General features: G+C 48.6%; 1 protein-coding gene across 16 annotated transcripts in view; it reads left to right on the top strand.

The window, feature by feature from the left end:
* The window catches only part of DHRSX (dehydrogenase/reductase X-linked), a 368,637-nt gene that overhangs the window by 12,103 nt on the left and 334,838 nt on the right, over positions 1-21,696 (top strand). For all 16 annotated transcript variants that reach the window (XM_060291858.1, XM_060291849.1, XM_060291867.1 and 13 more), the window contains exon 2: positions 20,824-20,931. In XM_060291858.1, the coding sequence (XP_060147841.1) occupies positions 20,824-20,931 (108 nt within the window). The remainder of the gene's footprint in view (positions 1-20,823; positions 20,932-21,696) is intronic.

Below are 21,696 nucleotides of genomic sequence, written 5' to 3'. Positions count from 1 at the left end.
CGTTCGTTCCCTGGGCTGTCTTTGCACTGGGTGTGGGGAGGATGATTTTAAAAAGCCGAGCCTTTTGGGGTGCTGACCTCAGGCCATGTGTATCGCTAGGGCATCTGGGTTCTCTCCCATCGACTCCTTTCTCTCCCCGTTCCCTTCCTTTCTCTCCTTCCTTTTAAGAAAACGAGGTACCCCAGAAACAGACAGACTGGGAGGTCGGCGTCCGTCGTTATTTTTCTCCTTCTGCACGTTATGGGTTGCCTCTGTTCCTGGGGGCATGGGGAGGGGGATTCAAACGTAGAATTTTTCTGCACAAACATTTTGAGTTTCAGCAGGCCAGTTTTCAGTCATGATAACCTGACACTTGCAGAGCGTTCTCCGTCGAACATTAAGTGGAACGTGGCCTTCAGTGTCTTAGATAAAGTATCGTTGCTGGCATCTAGAATGTCTCGTAAAAACACAGCCCCTAACCGTTAAGGATGTGTCTTATCTGGGTCGGCCCAGGACTCTGCTTCCCCAAGATGGTGTGTGTTTCACGCTCAGGTCTTGCTCTAAAGTCAGTTTCCTTTCAGAGTCCGGCTCTCATCCCGGCTCAGGGAGGCGGGCGCCTCAGTGTGTGTTTGGAGTGACCCCGGGGTCTCGGCCGCCCTCTGAGCGAAGGCCTGGGGCCCTTCACTGGCTTCTGAAAGCACCGCGGCCCTCGGACAGTTCGTCTTTCTGGTTTCCGGGTGCAGTCTGGACCAATCCCGGGCACATTGCTAGAATTCTTCTCCTTGGGAACCTGCAGCCCCGTGTGTCCCCGTCCTATAAATTGTACTGCATTAAGACCCAGCGGGGGATGTTTTGCAGCTGTTCTGGCCACCGGGGGGCTGGGTTTGCAGCTCTGCCTGGAAACACAAGCCCTTCTGTGCCTCTCACGGCTAGCAGGCCCAGGGCTAGGCCTTCGGGGTCCTCCTCCTACGTGCTGGGGGCCCGTGGCCACTCTCCTCTGAACTTCGCTGGCTTCGTCCTCTGCAGCCCCACGCGGGTGGGATACAGCGGCTGCTTGCCTTGGGTGGCTTCAGCCTGCAGCCCCACTGGCCTCTGCTCCGGCCCTGCAGCCCCATATCCTGTCGTGCTCAAGGCAAGATCCCGACCGTTCAGGCTCCCCCTTCCTCTCTGCAGACCTGGGTTCCTGGCCTGCAGACGCAGGGCCCTCCCGGAACCTGCGTGGTCTCTGGGTCCCCCCGGCTGCCTGGGCCCATCCCGGCTTCCCAGGCTGTGACTCCGAGGCTGGGTGCTCCGCGTGGCCTCTTTGCTGGGGTGGTTTGTGCTGGTTTTCTGGGAGCACCCTTAGGATATCTGCTCAGCGGTTTGACCTTTGGCCTGAAGCGAGGTCGGGATGCTTTGCCCACCTCTCGTTTTCAGCCCAATTTGTTCACCTTCTCGACTGACCCAAACTCCCTCAATTTTTTGGGTGATGAGAGACCAGATGGGATAGGCTTTTAGCAGACGGCAGATGGCACAAGGCAGGGGCGGATTCCTCAGGAAGTGTTTCCTTAGGGAGACGGGCATCGCTTCCTCTGTTAGAAGGATGGAACCCGGTGGTCTCCGCAGCTGTCCTTGAAAGAGGACTTTTCCTGAGAGATTTTGTCACGTGGGGTCCACAGCAAATGCCTTTCCCCTCGGACGGCAGGTGTCCTGGGAGATGATACTTGATGAGTCCTCTAGGGGCTTTTGCTTCCAGGAGGATCCTGGCTGGGTCTTCGTGGAAATGAGGCAGTGATTGGAGAGTAGGTGACATTGGGAAGATCACGTCTCGTGCACAGCACCGGGGACGCCAGGATTGGAGTTTATGGTCCAGCGTAGGAGCTGATAATTGTGTCGATGGCCAGTTTGTTACATACATACTAACCTTTGTGATTCCATGCCTGGATGGAGTTGATTCTATTTTTTTATATATATATATATGTATAATACATAATGTAAATATGTGTGTGAACATAAGTATATATATTTACATATATCAATATATATACTTTTATATCCTATCTATGTATCTCTTCTTTTTTATATTCTGTCAGTTATCTGTCATCTGTCATCATTCATCTGTGTATTTATTACATATCTATCATCTGTCTACATCTTTATCATCTATGTATGTATTATTTATTATCTCTGCATTTATAATCTATCATCTGTGCCCTTGTCCATTTTCCGTCTATTATCTATCGACCTGTTATCTGTATCTGTTGTCTGTATCATCTGTGTGTTTATCTATGTATCTATGATCAGTTTGTCATACATCTCTGTATCTATCGTCTGTCTGTGTATCTTATTTATCATCTATACACTTATTCTTTATTTATCATCTGCGTATCTGTGTATTTTCTATTACCTGTCAGTTTGTCATATCTATCTATCTGTCTCTGTTTATCCATCCATCCATCCATCCTGTACTTTTATGGGTAAACGTCTGTCTCTGTTTATCCATCCGTCCGTCCTGTACTTTTATGGGTAAACTGAAGGTGCGTTGAGCAGCTTGCATTCTCCCTGCAGGAAATGTAATGAGTTGATGCACTTCTCCTTAAAGGACAGCTGTCGTTGGTCAGCCCGTCATGGCTTAACACGTTTCCCGGCTCCGTAAGACACTCTGGCAGGAACCGTGGGATTCCTGCAGTCCACTCTCCTCCCGGAACCTCTGAGGACTCAGCATGTCCAGCTGCTCACCCAGGAGAGCTGGGGGAGCATCACCCTGCCCTCAGTGCGTGGTGCCCTGGCTCCGCGGCTGGTGTGGCCCTCCCCCCTTCACACGCACTTGGCCGGAGAGCTATACCATGCCTCTCGGGCCCGGGCAGCTGGCCCCGTGGCTGCAGGCCTGCCTGGGGTGGGGGGGTCTCCCCAAGGAGGAGCCCGTTCCTGGGCTGTGGGCGGTGAAGCCCACGTGGCGGGTCTCCAGGTGGCAAAAGGACACGGGAGAGGTGCAGCCGCTGGGATGCAGTGACCGGCTCCCCTCCCTTCCCGCTGGCATCCGGGGTCTCGCGCGCCAGGCCACGGGGGCCAGTCCTGGGTCTGTGGTCAGCTTGGTTCAGGGCTGTCCCGCCGTGTACGGCCTCGCGAAGGAGCGCGGCCCGGGACAGCGGAGGTGGCGCACGCGCGGTGCCCGAGCCCGCGGTGAGCCTGCCTTGGGGGGTGTCTGGCGGCAGCAGGGACACCCCCTGGGAGGGGCTGGCAGTGGCCCTCCCAGGTCTTGTCCTGACCCCCCCGGCGAGGCGTTGGGATGGGTTGGGAACGGGGAGGTGGATGAAGGGAAGAGCAGATGCGCAGTCGGGGGGGGGGATGGTGGGTGCAGGATGCACGTGCAGGAAGGCACGTCCGTACCGCTGGCAGCGCAGGGGGAGACCGCGCAGGGAGCCCCCAGCCCCGCCTTTCCTCCTCTGCCTCTGCCCCTCTCGTGTGGACACCTCCGGGCGAGGTGGCGGGAGCGTGTTGCAGACTGAGCCTTTGTGTCCCCCCGGAATTCGTATGTGGAAGCCCTGACCCCCGAGGGGATGGTGGTAGGCAGTGGGGTCTTTGGGAGGTGATTAGGGTTAGATAAGGCCATGAGGGTGTGGTTCCTGTGATGGGATTAGTGTCCTTATAGAAGAGGAAGAGACCAGAGCTCTCTCTCCACCACGTGAGAACACGGGCAAGTATGCAGCTGTACAAACCAGGAGGAGAGCCTCGCTGGGAACTCATCTGCCCTGGCCGTGGTCTGCCTCCAGGCCTGTGAGAGGCACGTGTCTGTTGTTGAAACCACCTTATCTGGGTTACTTCGTTATAGCAGCCAGTATTAGTCAGGGCTCTCCAGGGAAACGGAACCAACGGGGTATATCTAATATCTATGTAGGTGGATAGATGATAGATAATAGATAGATGATAGGTAGGTAGATAATAGCTAGCTAGCTAGATGATAGATATGTAGATGATAGACATATGATAGGTAGATAGATGATATAGATAAATGTAGGTATTGGTTCTGTATCTCTGCAGAGCCCTGTGTAATACATATATCTGTATCTTTATATCGGTATGTGTATATTGATTGATTGGAATTGACCTACACAATTCGGGAGACCAAGCAGTGCCACAGTCTGCCATCTGGAGCCCCAGGAAAGCCAGTGGCGTGTTCAGTCCGAGTCCAAAGGCCTGAGAACCAGGCACACAGGTGTCCAAGGGCAGGAGGAGATGGACATCCCAGCTCAAGGACAGAGAGACAGAGAATTCTCCCTCCGCCTTTCTGTTCTATTCAAGTGTCAACTGATTAGACGGGGCCCACCCTCCCTGGGGAGAGCCACCTGCTTTCCTCCATCCACCTGTTCAAATGCTCATCTCGTCCAGAAAGACCCTCCCAGACACATGCAGAGATCACGGTGCCCCAGCTCTCTGGGCTCCTGGTGGCCCAGCCAACTTGATGCGTACCTTCACTCATCGTGCAGCCCGCCCTGGCACATAGAGCAGCTGAGTGCCGCAGGACATGACCAGGGCTGCAGGCCTCAGCGGGCACAGCTCCTGGGTCCAGCTGACTCTCTCGCCCACGTGCTCAGGGGCGGCTGGGGGCCTCTTCAAACTGCCTGTTACCTCACCCAGCCCGCAGAGGGGGTGGGGCTTATCCTCACACATAAAAGACTCCTGCTTAGAAAGGCCTCCGTCGGGTCCACGTGGAGGCTGTTTTCTCTCCCCCTTTCCGCATTTACTCCTATCATCCCTGGGGCTTCTCCCTACATGGCTCTTTCCTCCGGTGTTGGCCCTTCTAGCATAACCATTTTTATTTTTAAAAAAAAATTATTTTATTATTTATTTTTAAAATTTTGGCCATGCTCCGTGGCTTGCGGGATCTTAGTTCCCCGACCAGGGGTGGAACCCGTACCCCCTGCAGTGGAAGCGTGGAGCCCTAACCGCTGGACCGCTAGGGAAGTCCCATGGACCTCTTGTATTTCTCGGTTTGGAGGGAGTTGCCACAGGGTTTAGTGGCCGCTGCAGGAGGGGTTTAGGATCCACGCGGCTGACATCACGGGGCTGAAGAGCCGTGGGGCCCGTCAGCTGCCCCAGCTCTTCCTGTCCCCCTGCTGTTGGTGGAAGCAGCCGTGCTTCGTGGCTGACACCTGCACTGGTTTCTCAAGCTGTGGAAACACGCCAGCATGAGAGGCGGCCATCAGGTCCTCCTGCCACAAGGATGAGCCGTCATCCAGGAGATGATACCATGCTGGCCTGAGCTGATGCCTTTTGCACGCTCTTCTGGTACAGCTGGCCGGGTCCCTGCTTCCAGACGATGCCCAGCGGAAGCTAGTTAGGGCTCTTGGTTGCCTGAAAACTCATACTTTATGCTGGCTAATTTTATCTCACTGTGGCTGGGCAGTGGACCCAGCTTTGCGGTCAAACGCTGGTCTAGAGGTTGCTGGCAAGATATTTTTTAAGATGAGAGGAACGTTGGGACGTCCCTGGTGGTGTAGGGGTTAGGACTCTATGCTTCCACTTCAGGTGGCACGGGTTCGATCCCTGGTTGGGCAACTAAGATCCCGTATGCCCCGTGGCATGGCCAAAAAAAAAAAAAAAAGATGAGATAAACATTGAAATCATGCAGCAACATGGATGGACCTAGAGATGATCGTACTGAGTGAAGTAAGTCAGAGAAAGGCAAATATATCACTTATATGTGGAATCTAAAATATGATACAGATGAACTTCTGTACAAAATAGAAACAGACTCAGACACAGAAAACAAACTTATGGCTACCAAAGGGGAAAGGGATAACTAAGGAGTTTGGGATTAACAGATGTACACTACTCTATATAAAATAAACAACAAGGATTTACTGTAGAGCACGGGGAACTGTATTCAATGTCTTGTCAAAACCTACAATGGAAAAGAATCTGAAAAAATATATCACTGAATCACTCTGCTGTCCACCGGAAACCAGCACCACATTGTAAATCAACTACAATTAAAAAAGCATTGACACCAGGAGACTTTGACATAACCAGATTGTCCTTCACAATGTGGGTGGGCCTTGTCCAATCAGTTGAAGATCTTAGGAGAAAAAAAGACTGAGGTTCCTCAAGGAAGAGGGAATTCTGCTTCCACATGGTCGTGGGACTCAACCTGTAACCTCAGCTCTCCCTGGGTCTCCAGCCTGCTGGTCTACCTTTCAGATTTTGGGGTGCCCCCTCTACACATCTGTGGTTGAATGAACCAATTCCTTCAAATAATCTCTCTGTCTCTTTCTGTCTCCCTTTCTCTTTCTGTCTGTGCTTCCTGTTGGTCCATTTCTCTGGAGGGACCCATAACTAAACATACTTTATGTCCATGGGTGGCACTACAAGAAAGTCAGTCAGAGTTGGGGGTGCAAGGAATACAGGAGCCAAGCCCCTCCCAGTCATGAGAGGACATGTCAAAAAAAATTTCATTTCCTCATGCTGACGGACTTAACTGCCAAGCGTCTTCCCCTCGTGTAAAACACCCAAGCTGTGGTCACCCCACTCGCTGTCAATTTTAAACATTTCCTTGTCATTGAATTCTGCTTCTCAGATGCGAATTGTTTTTTTCACAATTCAGCAAATGTAGTTTTCATAAACCCTTCTTAAAGAAACTGTAAGTCTTAGTTCTGCGTAATCGATCGTTGAACAGAGAAAATATTTAACTGTGTAGTTTAGATTAAACGATATTGGCAATTATTGTTACAAAATAAAATGGTCATATTCTAAAGCTATCAATATGAAAATGACATTACTAACCAAAGCTGTCAGGAAAAATGAAATAGGATAAGAAATTCAGGTAAGTATTGCAATTTTCTCATTCTTTAAAGATAAAAATTAAAAATGTCACATTAATTTAATAATACAAGTAATAGATACATAAACAATGATCAAGGTATGGAAGTAAACCCTAAGCCAACATGATACTGATGCCTGCTATCTGCTGTCATTACTCTTCCTTTTTTCGTTCTTTGAGAACTTCCTTGAATTTTTCATTTATTTAAAAAAAAATTAAATTTTTTAATTGAAGTATAGTTGATTTACAATGCTGTGTTTCAGGTGTACAGCAAAGTGATTCAGTTTTATATTCAGTTACATATATATATATATATTCTTTTCCCATGTAGGTAATTATGAAATATTGAGTATAGTTCCCCGTACTATACCGTAAATCCTTGTTGGATAAAGAAGATGTGGTGCATATATACAATGGACTATTACTCAGCCATAAAAAGAATGAAATCATGCCATTTGCAGCAACATGGGTGGACCTAGAGATGACCATACTGAGTGAAGTTAGACAAATATCATGTGATATCACTTACATGTGGAATCTAAAACAATGACACAAATGAACTTAAACAGAAATAGTCACAGATAGAACAATTTACGGTTGCCAAAGGGGAAGGGGGGAGGGATAAATTAGACTGGGATTAACATATACACGTTGTTATACACAACACAGATGAACAGTAGAGGCCATTATTAGTGGACATGCTTCTTTTTTTTGCTGTGAACATTTGATTTATTTCCCTATAATGTTAGTACTCTTTAACCATCATCCTACATCACATACAACTTTGTATCCTGTTTTGGTGTTTTGTTTTTCTTTTCACTGCATCATTTCTCTGTGGTCTATTGAAAACCAAGTATAAGTGACTGCAAAATACTTGCCTCTGTGTTTTTGGTCACTTGCATAAGGTTCTAAACAGTGTTTATCATGTAACGCGTGATCGCTTTACAGGTGATTCCCTCTTAGTTATTCATACCCCCTTAATACCACATTTCTTTTCTTCCCTAACTTTACTGAGGCAGATTGACCTGTAACTCTGGATGCTTCGTGATGGACGTGCTTAAATAGACTTGTGCAAAGCTCAGGGCATGCCCCGAAGGTGCTGGTGGTTTAATTCTCCCGTGAAGAATCCAGGCACTTTTTCATGCATCTTTACCGGGAGCCGTGGGTGTCCCCAGACTCCGATGGGTTGGGGTAATTTCTGGGGAGCGCCTGTTTTCCTACCAGCCCTGGACGGCCTCGGAGTCCTGGGTGGTGGCTGCTGAGGCCACCCCATCACCAATTTTTTGTTTGTTTTTGGCCACACGTTGCAGCACGCGGGGTTCTAGTTCCCCGACCAGGGATGGAACCCGTGCCCCCTGCCTTGGAAGCGCGGAGTCTTACCCACGGGACCGCCGGGGAAGTCTGAACGCATCACTAATTTTGACCCCCCCCCCCCCCCGCGCCGCCCCCAGCACTTCTGTCGAGGCTGATGCCTGGGCCTGGCTTCTTGGAGTTACGTCCTGGGTTTTAGGTCTCCCACCTCCAGCCCACATGAGCCCCCTTCTCACGGAGGAACTCCCGGGACCTCTGCACACCCACGCCTCCCCCGCGGTCCGTGATTCAGCACGGTCTTCACCCATGCTGAGCGGCTGTACTGAGGTTTCATCCACCATTAAATCATACAATTCAGTACAGTGTTCAGTGGACCTGCCTCCTGGTGCTTGGCTTATGGCTTATGCCACCCATCCCCGAAAGCATGAACTCGTGCTCTCTAGAGGGATCTGGACAACATGACATGCGCATGGCCTCCCTGGACCCAGCATCACTTATTGTGACACAGTATCATTCCTCACGCCATTGCTCGTAGGACTGAGTCACTTTTTTCTTTTATAAATTTATTTTATTTACTTATTTTTGGCTGCGTTGGGTCTTCGTTGCTGCGCGTGGGCTTTCTCTAGTTGCGGCGAGTGGGGGCTACTCTTCATAGTGGTGCCCGGGCTTCTCATTGCGGTGGCTTCTCTTGTTGCGGAGCACGGGCTCTAGGGCGCAGGCTTCAGTAGTTGTGGCACGTGGGCTCAGTCGTTGTGGCTCACAGACTTAGTGGCTCCGCGGCATGTGGGATCTTCCCGGACCAGGGCTCGAACCCGTGCCCCCTGCACTGGCAGGTGGATTCTTAACCACTGTGCCACCAGGGAAGTCCCCTAAGTAGCTTTTTAATGTAGGGTCTGGATGTCTTTCTAGATTGTTTCCTTTTCTGCCAATCTCGCTTTAGGATTGATACATAGATGATATGATGTATTCATATAGTAAGCTTTCCCATCTGTGCCCCCCCTCGCCTCTCCAGTCTTAATGCTTCTAGATCATTCTATCCCTGGGATGAATGGCCATCCTGTTCCTATTCCTTGGTCACCAAACGGGGCACAGGCTGGTATGGTGTCCAAAGGGCCCGATGGCGGCTTTGTCTGGAAAGGTTGCTTCCCATCATCTGTCTGTCAGGCAGGTCTCACTAGTGAGACTTTTATGCTTCTTAATTATCGACACAGCCATTCTTAAGGACCTCCGTGATGCTGCGTGTCAGGAAAACGTATTCCTGGGGCCAGCTGACTTGGAGGTTCAGCTACACGTCATTTTAAATTATTCTGTCAATTTTGAGGACTCTTGAGACAAGTGCACACACACATGCCTAAGATGGTAGGAGGTCCATGAAAGGGTGGCTTATAGATGTCCTTCTTCATTTGAGAGAAGAATACCAGACTTTCCAAGTCCCCGCCCATCCCCCATTATTCACGATTAAGCAAGGTGTTTCCCCCATTTTAAGCTGAGAAATAATTCACCATACAGTACACCCAGTAAATGGCGCAATTCAGTGGTTTTTAGTATATTTGCAGAGTTGCACAAATGCCGTTGCTATGTTATTTTAGAACATTTTAAAAACCACTTCCCAAGGGAATCCCTGTACCTGTTACCTGTCACTCCCCACTCCTGTTTCCCCCCCCCAGGTCCTCTGTCTCCATGCGTTTGCCTATTTGAGTATTTCATAGAAACTGAGTCATGGCATATGTGCTCTTTCTGGGTCTGGCTTCTCCCGCTGAGCATCATGTGTTCAAGGTCCATGGACACTTCTGTTCTCACTTTTCTGGTTACTGTGAATCACGGTGCTCTGAGCGTTCATCGCACGTATCTGAGTGGATACGTGTTTTCATTTCTCCTGGAGAGATTGATACCTAGGAGTGGCGTAGCTGGGCTATTGTATCTCCATGTTTACCGGTTTGAAGAATCGCCAGGCTCTTTTCCAAAGTGGTTCCTGCAATTTACATCCCCACCAGCAGTGGAGGAGGGTTCCGATTCCTCTACATCCTTACCAACTTCGTTATTTTCTGTTTCTTTCTTCTTCTTTTAAATGGTGTGTTTTTTTTTATTGTGGTAAAAGTCACATCACATGATATAAAACGTACTGTGTGGCTTTGATTTACGTTTCGCTAATGCTCTCTTCAAAGAGGTATGTGGTTATTTCCCAGTGGAGCACAGGAGCAAAGATTTAAGGAGTGAAGAAATGAATTGACCACCCACGTGCTCTTGGAAAGAATTCAAGGTGGCTTAGGCGTGTCTGTGGAAGACAGGAAACACGGAACAGAGACCAAAGTCCAGAAACCTGGTAGCTGAGGGACGAGGTAGTGTTGCTGCTATAGCCTGGGCTTAGCAAACCCCTGTACCTGGTGTCCACTTTGTCTCGTGACAGCGGGCAGTCCTGGCAGGGGGTCCAGCTCTCAGTATTTGATAAAAGGACCAGGCACGGGGTCATCCCCAATTCAAAAGGGAGCCGGAAGCCTCGGGTCAGTTCACAACAACTGGACAGGGGCCAAGGAGGCGGAGTTCTTTGTTTTGCTCTTTACTTTAGTTCTTTTCTCTTTTAAGAAGAGGCTATATTACATGGCATTAGTGTAGACTTTTTAAAAAAAGTTCCTGGGAATTCCCTGGCGGTCCAGTGGTTAGGATTCGGCACTCTCACTGCTGAGGGCCTGGGTTCAGTCCCGGTCGGGGAGCTAGGATCCCGCAAGACGTGTGGCCTGGCCGAGAAAACCAGTTCCTGCTTTGAGATAATTGTAGGTTCACGTGCAGTTGTGAGGAATGAAACGGAGCGACACTTTACCTGTTTTTCTCCCAGGGCTACCCGCTTGCAGCACGGCCGTACCCCATCCCAGCCTAGATGTAGACTTGGGTGCAAGGCAATGCTTTCAGATTTCCCTGTTCTAACTTGTATTCGCTCGTGTGTGTACAATCCTGTTGCATGGGTGGCTTTGAGAATCCACCATCACGGTCAAGACACAGGGCAGTTCTGGGACCCCAAGGATCTCTGGCGTGGCCCATCTCCTTACCACGCCAACGCCCCACCCCGTCCTTCACCCCGGCAGCCACTAATCTGTGCTCTATAATGCTGTCACTTCAAGACTGTCATAGAAATGGAGGCATACACAATGGAACCCTTTTGAAACGGCTCTTTTTCTCCCAACTCGGCGTAATTCCCCGGAGATCCACCCACCTTGTTGCTAGAACACTATGCCTTTCTTTTGAATAACACCTGTGAAATGACAGTCACACTAAAGATCTTTCTTTTACGAACAAGGCTGCAGTGAATATTTTTGTTCCTGTGTCTCTGCAGACCTGTGGGAGTATGTCTGTGGCATGAAATTCTTAGAAGTAGAATTGCTACGTAGGGGACATGCACGTTCGCTCTAGACCCCCTCCAACTCACCTCCTAAAAGATACAGTCTCAGTGGAAAATTGACTGAATGTGCAAACGGGGCGTTGCCATCCTGGATGGGACCGAGCTGTTCTTATTGATGAAACCTACTAACTTCCTTTGCTTTTATTTTCTTTAAGGAGGAGTGAGTTCCAACATCCTGTTACATACCTGTATTTTATTCAGTATCGGTTAAATCCTTGTTCATTTCCTTTTTCTCTTTTTTGAGGGTACAAGTTCGGGTGAGGCACCCGTGAGGCCAAACAAGCCGAGTCGTCGGAGTTTCGAGCAGAGAAAGGTTTATGGCAGGGTCCTGCAAGGAGACTGTGGCTTGTGCCCCCAGACCCCCGAACTCCCGGAAGGGTTTCAGCAAAGCATTTTTAATGCAAAGGTGAAGGAAGGGTGTGGGTGGTTATTGCAGACTTCGTGGTGTGGGAATCCTTTGTCCACGAAAGTCAGGTCACAGTGTTCCTGTTAACCCTCAAGAAAACCAGTGTTATTCTCTGTTGTGCAACTTTTTCTCGCTCTATGAATGGAAAGGCGTTCCACCCTTAAAGGTCAGAGCCTTGAGAAAGGGCTATCCTGTATATTTCAGGCAATGGGCAACGTTCTGAACTCAAAGCAAAAGAATACAAAAGTTACAGTAAAAGAAACAGACCTAATGTGGAGTCAGATGTGTTCTTCTCCGTTACCCTTGGAGCTGGCTCTAATGTGCAGTGAGCTCGGTGTACAGAGAGCTGTCGTTTTGCCATTTTTCCCAAGCGCTGGCCATCACCGAGGCATGAGGTCAGCACTCCAAGTTAGACGCTTCAAACAGAACCGAGAGCGGAGAGCGTTCTAAACATAGCCTGGAAGGGACCTCTCTCCCGGCACCCTGCAAACATCGTGCCGTTTGCCAGGATCTCAGTTGCCTTTCTTCTTGCGGTGCGTGGTGACCCAGAAACAAATCCAGGGGCGAGTAGCTTCGTGCTGCAGCGTTGGACCCCGAGGCTGCGGAGCTGAGTGGCTTTGGGAGGAAAGGAGCAGGCGAGAGCCTTGTCGTGGTGCGGCTTGTAGGTACCCATCTGGGACGGGGCAGCTGGCGACACGGGTCCCAGTCACCACACGGGTCCCAGGCCCGGCCGGTGCGCTTGGGATCAGCTTACATTGGAGTTGGCAGAGCGCTTTCTCTGACGTCTGTCGGACAGGAGCTGACAGGTCGGAGTTGGTGTTGAACCCAGGATCAAAGCCGTGCACGGTGTGGGGAGGAGAGGGTGGCGGTGGAGGTGATGTACGGGGATCCCGTGGAGCTGTTTGCAGCTAGATTTCCGGGGGAAGTGTGGAAGGAATGTGCATTGCAGCTGACCCGTGTCGGGGAGATAAGGGGGGCAGAGAGGGCCCGGGTCACCTGCCCTCCTAGGGAGCTCCCTCCAGCCAGGCTGGTGTGTCCTCGCGTGGAGGTACGTGTGTGTGCAGGTGTACGCCCCTGGTTAGGGTTTGAATCACGCCTCCTCCCCCACCCCCACCCCGTACTGTAACCTTATTTGGAAATAGGGTCTCTGCAGATGAGCAACTTACGGTAAGGTCACTTGGGTGAGGGCGCAGCCAGCAGGACTGGGGGCCTAGAAAAAAGGGGAAGTGTGGACACAGAGATGCTGAGAAGCAGGACCCTGGGAGGACACAGAGAAGACGGCCATCGACATGCCAAGGAGAGGGGCCTGGGGCAGACGTTCCCTATAGGCTGACAAAATGAGGACGTGTGCTCTGCAGAGACCACCCAGGATGTGCCTGGACAGTTGTTGGCTGAAACGTCCCCCATCTCAGCAGAAACGCCGTCAGCTTGGATGGAAGATAAATAACGCACGTGCTTGTAGTATAAGCATGTCCAGGATATTGCATGAGCTATACTTAAACCAAAAACTGCTCATTGCTTGTCGTAAATTATATCTCTGTCTCTATCTTTTTAACTCTATATGTATCTGTGTATCTATCATCTACCTACCTGAACTATCCATTTATGTATTCCCCGTCTGTTTATATCCATCTGTTATCTGTCATTTATCTATCGTCTATCAATCTATCATCTATGTATGTATGTGTCCAACCATCTTTATCTATGTATCGATCTACGTATCTTTCTGTCATCTTTCAAGCTATCATCTATATCATCTTTCAAGTTATCCTGTATCTGTCTATTGATATCTATCTATCTATGTATCTATCTACGGAGAGATTCATTTTAAGGAATTGGCTCATGTAATTATGGGGTCTAGCAGGTCCTAGATCTTCAGAGTGGGCCGGCAGGCTGGAAACCCGTGGAAGACTTGCAGTTTGAGTCTAAAGGCCGTCAGGAAGCAGAATTCCCTCCTCCTTGGAGAATCTCAGCCTTTGTTCTATGGAGGCCGTCAACGGATTAGACGAGGCCCACCCACACCAGAGAGGGCAGCCTGCTTTCCTCAAAGCCCCTTGATTTAAATGTTCATCTCATCCAATAAAACACTGTCACGGAAACACCCAGAATAATGTCTGACCACATATCTAGACCCCGTGGCCCAGCCAGTTCGACATGTAAGATTATCCCAGGAGCTGTGACGGCCATGCAACCAGGGAGCACGTGTGATAGGATTCTTCTCTCAGCTGAAGCCAGAGGGAGACGCAGCTCCCATACCAGGCAGGCCACTGGGATTCGACAGCCTGACACTTGGACTGTTTCTGGGTGGGCGAGTCAGCTTCTTGCTTTGGAAGTCAGCTCTCCGGGACAGGTGGGGACTGGCCCACGTCCGGCCTGGGTGCCCAGCATCAGGGCGGTGGTCTCGTTCTCAGCACACGTTGGAGGAATGATTCCCTTGACCTCACATCCGGTGCCTTCCGCCCGGCCATTCCTCCGCCCAGCCTCCCTGGCGTGCTCCTGCCAATTTCCTCCTTTGCTGCCTGGCCTCCCACGGCTGGTTGAATCACGTGGACCCCTCTGCAATCCCAGGATGCAGGTGACGCAGATGCAAAGACTAGCCTCCGGGATCCGGGAGGGGCAGCCTCTCTCCTGGGCGTCTCTCGCTTCTTGTGGCCAATGCCCTACGCCTGATTCAGAGTCCTCTGAGTGCTGTCCACCTGCAAGGAGGAAACTAGACCTTACTCATGTCGGAGGGGGTATTAATGCCTTCGCTGGGTTTTCCCGTGGCCACTTCTCAGCAATAGACGTGGGGGTAGAGGCGAGATTTTCAGATGTTGCAGGTGCTGACGGAAGCGTGTCTACATCGGATCTTTTCACTTGACATGTCTTTTTTAAAAAAATAAATTTATTTGTTATTTATTTTTGGCTGCGTCAGGTCTTCGTTGCTGCACGCGGGCTTTCTCTAGTTGTGGCGAGCGGCGGCTACTCTTCATTGCAGTGTGCGGGCTTCTCATTGCGGTGGCTTCTCTTGTTGCGGAAAACGGGCTCTAGGCACGCGGGCTTCAGTAGCTGTGGCGCGTGGGCTCTAGAGCACAGGCTCAGTAGTTGTGGCGCACGGGCTTAGTTGCTCCATGGCATGTGGGATCTTCCTGGACCAGGGCTCGAACCCGTGTCCCCTGCATTGGCAGGCGGATTCTTAACCACTGCGCCACCAGGGAAGTCCTGACCTTTCTTTTTAATGACGTATTCCATTCCTTTCTGGGTGTGGACCGAGGGGTTTGTTTGGAACCCTCCTTGACAGGGAAACAGAAACTCTCTCTCTGTTCTTTTCAATTCTGGTGGGAGGGACCAAGAGAATTAAGGACCTTTGTTCTTTATTTTTAAATTTAATTTAATTTTTTATTATTTTTTCAAAGTGTAGTTGATTTACTATGTTGTGTTAGTCTCAGGTGTACAGCAAAGTTATTTTATATATATTATATAACATATATAATATTGATACTTGTTATTTATATATATATATTCCTTTTCAGATTCTTTTCCCATATAGGTTATTACAGAATATTGAGTAGAGTTTCTTGTGCTATCCAGTAGGTCCTTGTTGTTTATCTATTTTATATATAGTAGTGTGTATGTTAATCCCAAACTCCTAATTTATCCCTCCCTTTCCCCTTTGGTAACCATAAGTTTGTTTTCTATGTCTGTGAGTCTGTTTCTGCTTTTTTGTTTGTTTGTTTGTTTTGCGGTACGCGGTCCTGTCACTGCTGTGGCCTCTCCCGTGGCAGAGCACAGGCTCCGGACGCGCAGGCTCAGTGGCCATGGCTCACGGGCGCAGCCGCTCCGCGGCATGTGGAATCTTGCCGGACCGGGGCACGAACCCGTGTCCCCTGCATCGGCAGGCGGATTCTCAACCAGTGCGCCACCAGGGAAGCCCTGTTTCTGCTTTGTAGATAGGTTCATTTTTGCCATATTTTAGATTCCACATATAAGTGGTATCATATGGTATTTGTCTTTCCTTTTCTGACTTACTTCACTTAGTATGATGATCTCTAGTTGCATATATATATGACTATCATTTTTACATAAATAAAATAGAAAATAAAATATGTGAATATAAATATAAAATAAATATATTTATAAATATTATAAATATTTACGTAATATATAAATATATAATTTATAAATCTTACAAGTAATGTGAACATTATAAATAAATATTATAAATATAAACATGTATAACAAATATTTGCATAGTATAATATGTAAACATTATAAATATAAAATATTTAATATCATAAATATTACTTATATTGACAAATATTTATGTTAAAATAAAAGTATCATTTATTTTCATATTGTCTCTTATCATTAAATAATACATCCTATTTGCTATTATCTTTTTTACTTGTTTTACATTATTAAATATTTTTTATGTATTAAATATGTTAAACATATTTAAATATATTAAAATAAATATGTAAAATATGTAACATTTGAGATATAGAAACATAATTTTACCTAGGATAAGACTATAGCATAGATACTATTTATAAATATCTAAATAGGAACAAACATTATATTTATATAAGAGTATATTTTACACATAGATTTTTATTTCTTTTTCTTTTCCTTAGCAGTGGTGTGAAAAAACTCCTGGACAGCAAGTGTGTTGCAGGTTGCGAAAGTTTGGGGACCAGTGTTGTATTCTACTTGGTCTTAACTGTTCAGTGTCCCCCGTAACCTCGCTTTGAGATGAAAGTTCAGGCTGCCGACGAGGCTTCTGTGGTCGTCCTTTGGTCTTTGTCTTCTTTTTGGCCCTGCCGCGTGGCTTGCGGGATCTTAGTTCCCTGACCAGGGACTGAACCCAGGCCCCTGGCAGCGAGAGCCCCAAGTCCTGACCACTGGACCGCTGGGGACCTCCCCGTCCGTTGCCTCTTCTGTGGAACACCGGGAGCTGTAAGGTGTCCCCTCCAGCCCAAGACCCCAGCGTGCACCTGTGCTCACGGCGCACGGTCGGCGCAGCACAGTGCCCCACACGCATTCAGCAGCTGTTGGTCTGCATTTTCAGGAGGGACAGGTGGATGCCAGGGGGACAAGAAAAGCTGAGTTGGGTCCTCCCTAAGGCTCCCCGCCCCGCAGCGCGGTGCTGGAACCCTTCTCTGTAAACGCCGGGAGCCTAGGAAAAGAGCACTTTTATTAATCCAGCTCACCTGCCCAGGAACTAAACCCGCACGCGGTTGGAATCCCTTTAGTAGAATCAAGCCTGGGTGTCTGGGAACTTTGTGGGGCGCCCGAAGGACTCATTTGGGGTTTCTGCGAAGGACGTGCTCTTTCTGATGGACGTGGCGATGGGGAGTATTCCCCGGGCGTGGCGGAGGAGTGGCGGTCCTCCGCGCCTCCCGGAAGATACCGCTGCCCCTGCATCCCTCTCGGGGCTTTTCTTTGTAGGGTTGTTGCTTCATGTTACCGGCAGCAACGCCTTACTGCAGCGCTGGACAACAGGTTGTCCCCACTTATTGGAAGAATTGTCTAACAAGTGGATCACACCTGACTCCTGGCCAACAGGTGGAATTACCACTTGAGCTTGGCCCGCTCGGGGCTGCTCAGTGTCCCCTGTGTGATGGTGGAGACCCAGGATGGGCTAGGATACCCCGTTGTAGGGATGGAGGATGCCCCACTGTATGCAGGTATGGCAGGGGGTTTATCCATCCTTCTTTACGGAGAGACAGGTGCTGCCCTGAGGAACCTTGGCTTTACGTTGGCAACCGGCCTTGTCTCTCCATGGCAGATTCCTAGACGTGATTTTTCGAGATCAAACGATAGAAGCACATGTAATTGCACTAGATATTACCCAATTTCCCCCAATGGGGACTGTGCTGTTTTGCACTCCTGCCCACGCTGTAGGTGAGAGAAACGAGGCTGTTGAAGTCTTTGAACTTCCGCCAGCCTGATGGGTGTCATGGCATCTAGCAGTTTTCGTTAACTATTAACATTTCTCTTATTACGTGTAAACTTGGGCATGTGTTTTTAAGGGCCATTTCAGTATGTTTTTTTTTGTGGTGCGCGGGCCTCTCACTGCTGTGGCCCCTCCCATTGCGGAGCACAGGCTCCGGACGCGCAGGCTCAGCGGCCATGGCTCACGGGCCCAGCCGCTCCACGGCATGTGGGATCTTCCCGGACCGGGGCACGAACCCGTGTCCCCTGCATCGGCAGGCGGACTCTCAACCACTGCACCACCAGGGAAGCCCTCAGTATGTTTTTATATCAACAAATGCTTTTGCCCTTCTTCTCTGTAGAGTTTTTTTTTTCTTCTTCTTCTTCTTGATTTTTAAGAACTCTTTACATACTCGGAAAATAGCCCTTTGAATGTGACTTTGCTTATGGTGTTGTTTTAATTTTAATTTTTTGGTAGGATTTTTTTTCTCTTTCTTTTTTTTTGGCCACGCCTCGTGGCTTGTGGGGTCTTAGTTCCCAGACAGGGATGGAACCCGCACCCCCTGCATTGGGAGCGTGGACTCTTAACCACTGGACCGCCAGGCAAGTCCTTATGGTGTTTTTGGTTTTTTTTTTTAAACTGTGTACACTTTTTTTAGGAGTGAAATTGGTCTATTTATTCTTCTCAATCTCGAATTAGAATTAGGAAGGCATTTCCTACTCTGAGGTTGAGAATAAATTTGTCCCTGCTTTCTTTGAATATTTTCATTGTTTAGCTTTTTTCCTCTTGGAGTTCATTTTGATGTGTCCTGGGAGGTATGGATCTCATTTCATCTGTTTTCAGAGGTCTTTTGAGATGTCCCCACACCATTTATTAAAAAGTTTATCTTCTCGGGCTTCCCTGGTGGCGCAGTGGTGGAGAGTCTGCCTGCCGATGCAGGGGACACAGGTTCGTGCCCCGGTCCGGGAAGATCCCACGTGCCGCGGAGCAAAAAAAAAAGTTTATCTTTTCTAGACAACAAACTAGTGGTTACCAGTGGGGGAGGGAAGGGGGGAAGGGAGAGATAGGGGTAGGGGATTAAGAGATACAAACTGCTGTGTATGAAATAAGTAAGCTACTGGGACTTCCCTGGCCATCCAGTGGATAAGACTCCACACTTCCACTGCAGGGTGCATGGGTTCCATCCCTGGTCGGGGAACTAAGATCCCGCATGCTGTGTGGCACGGTCAAAAAAAAAAAAAAAAAAAAAAGAGCTACAAGGATATATTGTATAGCACAGGGAATACAGCCAATATTTAATAATAACTATAAATGGGGTATAACCTTAAGATATTGTGAATCACTATGTTGTACACCTGAAACTTATAAAATATTGTATAGCAACTCTACTTCAATAAAACACGTGTAAAAGAAGTGAAATAAAGGAGACAGGGAAAATACAGAATTCATCTTTGCCACCTTGGTCCTGTAGGAGCTTTAGCTCCTAGGACTAGCCAGTTCCTACGGATAGCAAATAACTGAGCTGTAAACGTGCTTCTCAAATACAAAGCTACCCACCCAGATGCACACCCCACCCCCTGCTCTAAGGGGCTCCCACACTCGGGGCCACCATCCACCTGCCCTCATGCCCCCCCAGGGCAGGTACCAGACAACAAGGACAGTCCCTGCAGCCAGGACCTGATGCAATTATTCACACCAGCCCATCCTAACCCTGCTCACCTGTTCCTTCCTGCAGGGCTCTCGTCTGGTTTCCCCCTTTCCCTTTGCCTCCTGACCGACCCTGGTGCTTCCCCGTGTAACCCTGCATGGTGTGCTGTGCCCCCTCCTCTTGGGAACTGTGAGTGGTCATCTGTCTTTTCAATATTGGTCATCTCCTGACCTGTTGGCCTCACCCCATTCTTGAATAATAATAAAACCTACACTTTATCCTTCCTTCCTCCCTCCCTCTCTCTCTCTTTCTTTCTTCTTTTTTATTTTTACATCACAATACACCCTTTTTATTTTGGTCACACATTGCACAGTACAATTTTAAAATGGAGTCAAAAAGAGAAGTCTGACCTTTAGTAAAGCATTATTTCATCTTGTATAATAACATGTTATTGACACTTTGGGTAGTTTAAGATTTTATTTAGACACCGTAAAGTTTATTTATTTTATTGACGTATAGTTGATTTACAACGTGTTTATTTCCACTCTACAACAAAGTGATTCCGTTATACATACATATACATTCTTTTCCACATTCTTTTCCATGATGGTTTATCCCAGGTTATTGAATATAGTTCCCTGTGCTCCACAGTAGGACTTGTTGTTTATGCATTCTATATATAATAGTTTGTATCTGCTAACCCCAAACTCCCAATCCATCCCTCCCCCAATCCCTGCCCCGCTGGCCACCACGAGTCTGTTCTCTCTGTGTGTGAGTAGAAACAGTCAATCTTACACCATCACGTAAACGTATATTCTCATATGTTTTGCATATGTGTAGGTTCATGCAAAGGTACATGGTTAAAGGAGTCATCATGTTCTCCGTTTTTATAAGATACTCTGTATTCTCACGTGGTCTTCAGACTTTGTAGAAAACAGTGGGCCGTCCCTCCATAACAAGCAGTTTCCTAACTACATTTGAGAAAATGCATACGAGTGTAAAACCTACACTTTACAGCACAACCAACATGGTCCGAGAGGATTAACCCAGGACTCTCGCCCACAACCGTCAACGATAGACGCTCTCTGGAGCTCTCTGCAGATCATTTTGGCGGCGTTAATTCCCGCAAAGGTATCGTCGGGGACCGAGCAAGGATTTATCAGGTGGCTTTACCAGGCTGTCCTTATTCAGGGCAACTGCACTGTATGACACTCGTGCGTCCCGAGCCTGTAGGAGTATTCAGAAAAGCAAACCCACAAATATCCAACCGCAGGTCCCGTTGGCCTCACGCCCTCTTCTGCGACTTCATTCTCATCAGTGTGTGCTCTGCCGCTAAACCTTTACCTCGGTTTCTTTTTCTTTTCTCCTGCAGTTTTCCCCCGACAACTCGAGCGTGTTGCTATAGTGACCGGCGGGACTGATGGCATTGGATATGCGACAGCGAAGCATCTGGCCAGACTGGGCATGCACGTCATCATAGGTGATGATTCACTTCCACAACTCCTCGTATCTTAGAGCGAGCGGGAGATACGCAGCTGCTTGCTCCTACGTGTATGGAGATATTGATGGGCTTCCAGATCCAACAAGGGCAGAAGGCGTAAGGGTGAACACTCAAAAACTGAAAGAGACAGGAAGTTGTGTTGCGCTTTTTTTTTGGACGGGAGTCGAGGTTCTGCTGTGATGGGGATCATATATTTTTTTCCCTGTGTGATTCACTGCAGTAAACAACAATAACTGTGAATTAGTTTGCCAGCCCTCTCCTAACAAATCGTAGGACAAACTGGGTGGATTAAACAGCAAACGTTTTTCCTGTCCCAGTCCTGGAGGCTGGAATCTGAGATCCAGGTGTGGGCAGGGCTGGTTCCTGCTGAGGCCTCTCTCCTTGCCGTGTAGACGGCCGTCTTCTCCCTGTGTCCTCCCAGGGTCGTCCCTCTGTGTGTGTCTGTGTCCTGATCTCCTCTTCTTATAAGGACACCAGTCCTATGGGGTCAGGGCCCACCCTAGTGGGTGGACCTCATTTTAGCTTCATCCCCTCTTTAAAGACCCCACGTCCAAATACAGCCACGCTCTGAGGTCCTGGGGGTCAGGGCTTCAACATACGACGTTGCGATGTCACGATTCAGCTCCCAACAACCTGAACAGCTTCTGCATGTCAGATTCTGAACCGAAACTCCGTGTTTCCCTTCTTCTTTCTGAAACTTTCTAATGGCTTATTTTGGTCCCTAAATCCTCTTTGAAAATGAAG

The sequence above is a fragment of the Globicephala melas genome, chromosome X (assembly GCF_963455315.2).
Source record: "Globicephala melas chromosome X, mGloMel1.2, whole genome shotgun sequence".
Classification (NCBI taxonomy): domain Eukaryota; kingdom Metazoa; phylum Chordata; class Mammalia; order Artiodactyla; family Delphinidae; genus Globicephala; species Globicephala melas.
This window is presented reverse-complemented; position numbering and strand designations above follow the sequence as displayed.